This window comes from Hemibagrus wyckioides, linkage group LG19, assembly GCF_019097595.1.
Source record: "Hemibagrus wyckioides isolate EC202008001 linkage group LG19, SWU_Hwy_1.0, whole genome shotgun sequence".
NCBI classification, from domain to species: Eukaryota; Metazoa; Chordata; class Actinopteri; order Siluriformes; family Bagridae; genus Hemibagrus; species Hemibagrus wyckioides.
In genome coordinates, this window is record NC_080728.1 from 10,723,690 (window position 1) to 10,733,136 (window position 9,447).

The 9,447-nt window shown below is 40.3% G+C and overlaps 1 protein-coding gene across 1 annotated transcript; it reads right to left on the reverse strand.

Moving 5' to 3' along the window:
- Nucleotides 1-917: 917 nt before the first annotated feature.
- On the reverse strand, nucleotides 918-8,808 carry LOC131370329 (zinc finger protein 37-like). Its single transcript, XM_058417595.1, has 9 exons — nucleotides 8,707-8,808; nucleotides 6,912-7,111; nucleotides 6,403-6,495; nucleotides 6,001-6,096; nucleotides 4,788-4,898; nucleotides 3,953-4,073; nucleotides 3,051-3,618; nucleotides 2,891-2,940; nucleotides 918-2,103 (listed from the first exon to the last, which is right to left on the reverse strand). Exons 1-9 carry the CDS (start codon nucleotides 8,708-8,710, stop codon nucleotides 1,061-1,063), a joined length of 2,286 nt encoding a protein of 761 aa, XP_058273578.1. The 5' UTR covers nucleotides 8,711-8,808; the 3' UTR covers nucleotides 918-1,060.
- Nucleotides 8,809-9,447: the final 639 nt, after the last annotated feature.

The following is a 9,447-nucleotide window of genomic DNA, read 5'->3' on the forward strand; positions in this document are numbered from 1 at the left end:
AAACATTAAAGGAAAAGTCTTTCCTGAAAATTGAAAATATTTGAACAGTGATTCTGGTGATAATTTGTTGGATTTGCTGCTGTATTTTTGTTATGCCAGTGAGGATTTAACAGTTGTGTGCCATGCTGATGAGACGGGGAGATATTTCTAGTCCAGTTACAATGGTGTTTATTAGGAGAAGTACTTAATGAGCTCACACATAAGGAATAAAGGATTTGTGGTTAGATCCTAAAAACAAAATAACACTCTTTAGAGAGAGAAGTGCAGACTAAAGCTGAATTATTGTCTCGTAAAGTAATTTGTAGGTCAGAATGTCATTTTTGACCATGGGAAAATCAATACAAAATGAAAAAATCTTCAGCTATAGTGAGTGATGATTTAGATTTAACAAAAGTGCACATGCTGATTGACCCAAAGACAATACTTACTTAAATACGTACATACAACATAACACATTTAAAGGTTAGTAAGAAGTGCTACTTTCTTTACTCCTGATGCTGTGAGCAGCCATGTTGATTTGATGTCACTCTGTAAACGGTGAAGGAACTCACAATAGAGAAGTTGCTGATGATTAAGAATTTACAGTTGAAGGAAGGTTTTCTTTCACTTCATGTTAAAAACTAATTAACAGGACAATGAAAAACAAAATAAAACCCAGGTTAGGTAGTTTACACCCAAATCTGTGTGTGACTTGTTTATCAATACGATTGACTGGCTGCAAAATGGCTGGACTTCGATCCTTGTAGGATTCTTGTATAGACAACTGAACTTGTAGGATAATTTGACTGAACTGCTGCTGTTGATATGATTGGCAGAATATTTTTAAAACGATATATTCACCTGAGACATACCACTGAAACATGCATCACTTCTAATTTTCTTATTCTACCCAAAATAAGACAGGTGTGAGACAAAACTATTCTAAAGAAGAAGCAGGATTTATTGCTATAAAGCATTTTTTTTTTTCATGTTAAAAATTCCACAATAAATCCAGAGCCAACATATTCCACAGCTATCAATTATACAGCATTTTATAGACTTTTATAGATCTCAATCTTTTCTAAACAGCTTTGCTTTGGTCACCATTATGACTCTGCATGTGTCTCTTCAAATGGCTACGCCTTATAAAGCTCTTCGAGCAGACGGGGCAAGGAAACGGTTTTAAGTCTGTGTGACTGTACATATGTTCACTCCAGCAGTTCCTCCTCGAAAAGGTTTTGCCGCAGATTTCACATGTGAAAGGTCGCACCCCTGTGTGTGACCTCATGTGTATCGTGCGATGACTGGACACGATGAATCCTCTTCCGCACACGTCGCATTGATAAGGTTTCTCTCCGGTGTGGCAGCGACGGTGAACCTGCAGACGGCCAGCCGAGCAGAAGGCTTTCCCGCACTCGATGCACGTGTAGGGCTTCTCTCCGGTGTGTATCCTGGTGTGGATGTTAAGGTTCCCAGCAGTGTGGAAGCACTTCCCGCAGTACGAGCAGCAGTATGGACGCTCTTTGGAATGAGACTTCATGTGGGACTTGAGCTGCGACTTGCTGAAGAACTTCTTGCCGCAGTTTAAGCAGACATGAGGCTTTTCTCCTGTGTGGTTGGAAATGTGAGCTAACAAGTTGCTCAGGTTGGCGAAACACCTCCCGCAGTGGTCACACTGGTGAGGGCGGAACTCTGGATGGGTTTTTAAGTGGGTTCTCAGCTCTATTGGAGAAAAGGTCTCGCCACAAAATTTACACTCTCCTGGCGCTGGTTTCGGAGGAGGTGCAGCTTTCTCAGAAGTCGGCAAGCTCTCGCTCACCACGTGGTTATGGGTTTTGGAATGGGCCACTAGAGCTTGCAGGCTCGCACATTCTTCCCCACAGTCAGTGCACCGCTGGGGCTTTTCTTCTTTGTGTTCTGTGCGGTGTCTCGTCCAAGCCTTCATCGACTCGAAACTTTTTTCACAATTGGGGCAGGAATAAATTAACTTCCTGTGCCTTTTACGCTGGTGCACAGAAGCCTGGAAATGTGTTTTAAAGCTCATTTTACAGGGCACACATTTGTAGTTGCCTGTAGTAGCATGCTGTGCTCTCGGCTGCCTCCTCTGCAACTTTCTGGTATTTTCTAAACGAGAAGGTAAAGGAGGAAAAAAAAGCATCATGGTAAAAGACACATACACCAGTGTTTTTCAACCTGCCCTCCCTATGTGAGATTACCACAGACAAGAAGCTCTGTAATCTAAACACACTTAAAACTGAAGGCTAATAGAATTTATAATAGAGCATTTTAATCAAACAGATTTTTTTTTGGTAAAATGTTTTCATATATTCTTTAATAAAAAGTCTTTATAGTTGTAAAGCTGAATAATGTGTCCTTTGTGTTTTGGCTCTTAGACTTGTGTTTTCTAATCACAGTTATGAAACAGACAAACCAGAAAAAGAATTTGTGAAACCGAGTAAAATAGCTGTAACACAAAGCCATCTAACTATAGTCTGTATTTATGCCATTAACCCAGCTAACTAGCTCATTACTACGGCAGACACTTGTCTGGTGTGCTAGCTAATGAGATTATAGTTTTATCCCTGAAGTGCCTCAGTTTCCACCTAATGAATACCACAAACTCCTGGAACCGCTAGATCATCCTAATACATAATTGACAAATATTGTTAAGGGGCAATTGGCAATGGGTTTTCATTCCAAACATGCAGACACCACACCTGAGTCTACTAAAAGTCAGGATAAACAGGATATACAATATGTTGGCATATTTAAAACATATTAATGGAGATTAACAAATGTATCTCTAATAACTGATCTACAAGTAAGCAAGTTTACCGCCTGCCCTAGTTCTGTGAGAGATCACAAAATTGCTAAAACTAGAATAACTGCATCTATACTACATGTTACATACCTGAAACACTTGAATTCAAAGATGATGAGGCGTCTGAATCAGGAACAACTCTGTCAAGAAACATGCCACAGACTGGGTTATTTATACACGTGTGACAAAAAGACATGTCAGAATAATAATAATACTCTGCAGAGAAAAGCAAAGCTTGAGATGCACTTACTTAAGTGGAACTGGTTCGCTGCTCGGACAGCGTGAGAGTAAAACAGACGGCAGGCTGATCTGTTTAATTGCAGGTAACAGATGCTTTGGAACAATCACTTTAAGCATCTGTCCACCGTTTCCCTCAGATCCAATGTGTAATTTCTCAGCACCTCCTTCACCCGTATTTCCTGGATCAGTGATCACTGCGTTTGGCTCGGAGCTTTCAACATCTGCTGATGCTTCATCCTCACTTACTGTCTGAGAGGATTGCTTCATCTCTTCTGTGTTTTCATTTACACCATTCTCATTTAAATCCCATTCGTCTTGTGTGTTGTTTGTAAACGATTCCAGCTCTTCACACGCAGTCTCACTATGACACGCTGCTTGTTCTGAGGTGACGATGACGTGGGCTGAAATATCCGTCTTACTGTCCTGCATCACGTCCTGGTCTATCTGGGAGGAACAGTCCATGCTGATGGACGGTTCAGATCGATCGTCAGACTTGCTCTCACTTGGGATGATCTCATCGGTCAAAGAATCAAGAGATAAAGATGAGATGATTCTTTCCTCCACGACAGATGGGAGTCCTGACAGCAAAACGCATCAAACAGAAAATAATTACGTTCATTACAGAACACTAAACTTTAATTGCACTAAGAATTCTTCCAACAAAGCTAGTGCAACCGCATTAATCAAACATTATTCTGCTTTTTGCTTACAATTGCTTCTTATCTGAACTGGACAGTGCAGACCAAGAAACAACAACCTGATAGTACACACTAAACACCTTCATAAGTCAAACTACATAAATGACTTGTTACTCGTTCAGTCAGATCGGAAGTATATTAGGATCCTTAAACTTAATCCCCCCCCCCCCCTGTCCCCTATGTAGCCTTGCCCCCACTTTCAAGAATGCCTTACCATTTCTATCCAAGTTTCCATGATAGTCACTTTGTAGCAGGGGAAGCAGGTGGGTGGGATCACAGTTCATCTGTACTAAATCCTCCCATCCGGTGGGTTCAGTATCTAGCCACTGGGCAGCCTGAAAACCAAACCAAAATAAATAAATAAATAAAATAAAATTAAAAAAGTAAACAGAAATATACTCAATCAATTACATTTTATTCTGATCGATCAGAATAAAAATATCATGTTGATTTAGGAAACCCATCAGTCACTGAGGCTGAATTCTGGAAAATTAAATTTACTTTAAATTTCTAGCTAAATTGCTGCTTATAGCATATACTGTAATAACAACTGAATTTTAAGGCCATAGAACTACAACTGACCCAAAACTTTCCAAGAAAATGACTTAAGAGACAGTTTAACACACACAGCAACAAAATAGCTGTAGGCAATGAAAAAGGGAAGTGATGAAACTAAGAATGAGAGGATCAATCTGCTGATTCCCGATTAAGATCAGTCATTTTAAATAAATAGATAGATAGATAGATAGATAGATAGATGGATAGATGGATAGATGGATAGATAGATAGATAGATAGACAAAAAAAAAAGTAAAGAAAAGATAAAAGTTCTGTTTCCCTTTTGGTGGGGAAAATGCAACTACGTTTTGTTCAGAAGGTCTGTGTTTCTCAGAAGTGACAATCATGTAGATGAAGGAGGATAAGAAGTGTTCATTTCAACTATATTGAGACCTCTGAAACAGAATAATGCAGAAGCCTGAGCAGAAAACTCACAGTACTCACCCCAAGCAACAAAAATATACACTTTACTTAAGAGTTATCCCAGAATACCTGTTTAAAGCTGGGTACTGGGAGCAGCTGTTCCAGTCTGGAGAGAAAATGTCCCACTAGGACCTGCAGTGCTTTGTCAAATTCAGGACCGTACTCATGTGGGAACACCTCCTGGAGAAAAGTGACATAACATATCGGTCTCTAAAAGTCAAAATGAATTTGCAGTCATTTTCTAATTTTGGTTCATTTACATTTTTAGACATCAGTCTACTTACTGGCAAATAAAATGCTAGTCTGATTACAGAAATGCACAATGATTAGTGTTTAAATTTCAGTTAACTACAATCAAATAACTAATATATCATAATATATATTACCAATGGGTTCTATATTATAGCTTAGCCTGAAGATAACTTATTAGCTCACATCAGATATTTGTTAAATTTGCTATCTAAAAACACATGTTTAGGCATACTTAAGTGTATAATGTTATCACAGTTAAGGTGACAAAGGAGCATTTTTGTATTGAGTCACAGAGATAACGATCCATGTGAAAGGAATTACATGGTTTACAAAGTAAACCAGAGAAAAAGACTGTTTTATATTATATTTCAAATTAGAAAGAACAATACAGGCATTTGCTTCCTAAATAGATCCATAATCAGTTGTGACTTTGGTCTAGTTCTAAATGTAATTGTAAAAATTACTTAATAAATTACTATGTAAGGGAAACCAATATGCTGATGATAAATCACAGAGCATTCTGGAAAACTCAACTCAAAACATTATATCTGTGTATAGATATACAAGTGCAGTGCTTAAGCAGTGTTTTATTAAGCAGTGATCCTTATATTCATAAGAAATGAACAACATTTTATACTTATTTATACATATCAAAGTTTAGTCTTATACAGAAATTTTCATTCATTTCCACTAGAGACATACCAAACTTGACTTCAGCAAAAAATGCTGAAAGCTTGGTGAAAACTACAATGAAAGTTTTTCACTTTCCTCCAAACACCAGCATAACATTTCTTCCTTGTTCCGTACAGAATCCAGTATTTTTCCACTATATTTTAGAAGCACCGGCACTGCTGTTGACAATGTGTATCATGTCTATTAATCATGACCATTTTTGTGCCATTAGCTGTGAAGTTTCTAACATTTTTCCCTCTGAAATATAAAATAGTTTCAGAGTATAACTGGATAACAAAGTGTTATGTTTTACCTCCTCTATACCTTACCTCTGTAACACTTTTCAGGAAAGTCTTACCTGAAAGAAATGTTCCTTTTTAACTGGGTCCTCAAGAAGGCTTATGACGAGCTTTAACAGTCTGCCCTGTAACACTTCCACCTCTGAACCAGTGCTCTAAAAAATGGTGAAAATAAATGACCTATATGGTAATTTACATAGTTTAGAATGCATGCAATAAGAGCAAACCCTAATTGTGCAGAACAGCGCTTTGCTTCTGTCAGATATAAAATCTCATAAATCCTCAAAAAGGCTGTTTTACAACCAAAGTGAAATTTATACATGTGGTTTGTTTACTAAAGCACCCATAGTACCAAAATACTAGACTTGGCAGTAAAAGGCAGTCTAGTCAAACAGTCCATCATCTCTCGGAATGAGACTAATACGTATCTAAACATCCACAGCAGCACTGATCATACTCACCTTAGACATATTGAAAGACTCAGCTGTGTGAAGACGTGCCCTGACGCTCTTTAGGTCAGTTGGTATTTCATCTTTGCACATTTCAAGAATCATCTGTGTGGAGAAAGGGAGGAGGGGGGCGACAAGATATTTTGTACCTTAAGGAATGATGACAGAGCAACGGTTCGTTTGAAAGTTTTATCATTGCTGCTTCTCAGTTCTTTATATTGCCCTCATGTTTCGCTTCCTCGCTACGTAGTTCCACCCTCCAAGGAAACCGAGAAAAGATGAGGAGAGAAGAGGAGGATTCGAGAAGACACATATGTACAGAATGAAGCATTCTTGAATGCTGAAGCGTTAATGCTACTATAGAGAATTGACTTATTGATGACTTTTCACCCGCGGTATTAACTGTATACTGGATCTGTATATACAGAACAATAATTACACTGTTAATACAATATTGCACCATTTCCGAGGACTCAAGAAGGCATCAATTAGAGATTTGGGAAGCAACCCATGTACCTCACCTTAGCTCTCAGTCCCATAATGAGAACACTCCTCTGCCTTTCGCTCAGAATCTCAGGAACCATCCTTGTTATGAGGAGGATGTACTCTTCAAGCTTGTCAAAATACTCCAGGTTCTGCTGCTGGACGACTCGCCACATGAAGGCAGACATGAGACGCAGTGGAGGCACCAGCAGCCTCACAGAGCACAGAGGGAGAGAGCCTACAACATACAGTTACACTGAAAACTACTGGTTTTAAATAGTAAAATGGTAAGAACCTAGTAAAGATAGTGGTTTGTAAGTCAGAATGCAAAACTATTAGAACTGCTGCAAGAGTGTTTGGATTGGACCAGTCCAGTTCATATGCCTTGTTTTAACTGGTCAGGTTTAGTGGTTTAAATGGAGATTTTGGATATTTACATACTGGATCTAGGTAGTCAGCTTTACCAGTCGTGTTGGTCTAACTGGTTCTAGAAAATTAAGTTGACCATTTTCCATCATCTTGGGAGGCAAACCAACTAAACCAGCCCAGTACCATCTAGATCATACCAACGTCATCTAGACCAGCCTAAACCCAGCTAGACCATCCTAACACCATCTAGACCATCCCAATACCATCTAGACCACCCTAAACACCATCTAGACCAGCCTAAACTGAGCTAGACCATCCCAACACCACCTAAACCACCTAAACCTAATTAAACCATACTAACACCATCTAAACCAGCCTAAAACCAGCTAGACCATCCCAACACAATCTAGACCACCCCAAACCCTGCTAAACCATCCCAACACCATCTAGACCACCCTAAACCCAGCTAGACCACCTTAAACACTACTAGACCATCCCAACACCATCTAAACCAGCCTACACCCAGCCAGACCAGCTTAAGCACTACTAGACCATCCCAACACCATCTAAACCAGCCTAGACCCAGCCAGACCAGCTTAAGCACTACTAAACCATCCCAACACCATCTAAACCAGCCTACACCCAGCCAGACCATCCCAACACCATCTAAACCAGCCTACACCCAGCCAGACCAGCCCAACACCATCTAAACCAGCCTACACCCAGCCAGACCAGCCCAACACCATCTAAACCAGCCTACACCCAGCCAGACCAGCCCAACACCATCTAAACCAGCCTACACCCAGCGAGACTATCCCAACACCATCTAGACCAGCCTACACCCAGCCAGACCATCCCAACACCATCTAGACCAGCCTAAACCCAGCCAGACCATCCCAACATCATCTAGACCAGCCTAAACCCAGCTAGACCAGCCTAAACCAAACTAGACCAGCCCAAACCAAACTAGACCAGCCCAGCACTATCTAGACCAGACCAAACCCAGACAAGTCAGCCCAGCACTATCTAGACGAACTCCACACCATATCAATAACTGACCTAGGGTTGTTGTTACAGGTTTAACAAAACTGCAACTAATCATATCAGTATTACTTTTTACAGGAAATTACATTCAAATTCCCTAAACTTTCCGAGCCACACTGAGCTGTCATGAAATGCCCGTGTGTTGTTAATATATCTAGCTCTAATAAGTTGCCTACTTGCTCAAACAAGTGGGAAACACGAAAATTCCTGAGGAAATACAAGACAGTCAAAACGACATCATGTATTAATAATAATATTTCTACATGCTAACCAAATGCGCACAAACTTCTCCGTTGTTGTTGTTGTGCTAGCTAAACGACCGCTAAACGGAGTTTATTTCATATACAGGCGGAGCGAACTAAACAACACAACATTATAGTACACTGTTCACTAATAAGTGTAAGGTGTTTTTGTGCATACCCATGCTGTTGTCAGTGTATAGCTGCTGTCTGAAAACTTTAATCACTACACAAAGATTGGCCGCTGAACTACGCCTTCTGCTGCGTTTCCCTTTTCCCTCACTGAATGTTTCTAAAGCTAGTTTAAGTATCACGTAGCACCATCTACAGGACCGGAGATGAACACAATCTGTGTGTGTGTGTGTGTGTGTGTGTGTGTGTGTGTGTGTACACCGATCAGGCATAACATTATGACCATCTGCCTAATGACCCACCATGCACGGTGTATTCTGACACCTTTCCATCGGAACCAGCATTAACTTCTTCAGCAATCTGAGCAACAGTAGCTCATCTGTTGGATCGGATCACACGGGTCAGCCTTCACTCCCCATGTGCATCAATGAGACTTGGCCGCCCTTGATCCTGTCACCAGTTCACCACTGTTCCTTTCTTGGACCACTTTTGATAGATACTGACCACTGCAGACCGGGAACACCCCACAAGAGCTGCGGTTTTGGAGATGCTCTGATCCAGTCGTCTAGCCATCACAATTTGGTCCTTGTCAAACTCGCTCAAATTCTTACACTTGCCCATTTTTCCTGCTTCTAACACATCAACTTTGAGGACAAAATGTTCACTTGCTGCCTAATATATCCCACCCACTAACAGGTGCCATGATGAGGAGATAATCAGTGTTATTCACTTCACTTCTCAGTGCCCATAATGTTATGCCTGATCAGTGTATGCACATCACTGTTAATAT

Excerpts from the sequence above, each read along its gene's own strand:
- LOC131370329 (XM_058417595.1), bottom strand. Across the intron at positions 4,899-6,000 it reads AAAAGGAACATTTCTTTCAG|GAGGTGTTCCCACATGAGTA; the intron begins GTAAGACTTTCC and ends ACTTTTCTCCAG. Across the intron at positions 4,074-4,787 it reads CAGTACCCAGCTTTAAACAG|GCTGCCCAGTGGCTAGATAC; the intron begins GTATTCTGGGAT and ends TTTGGTTTTCAG.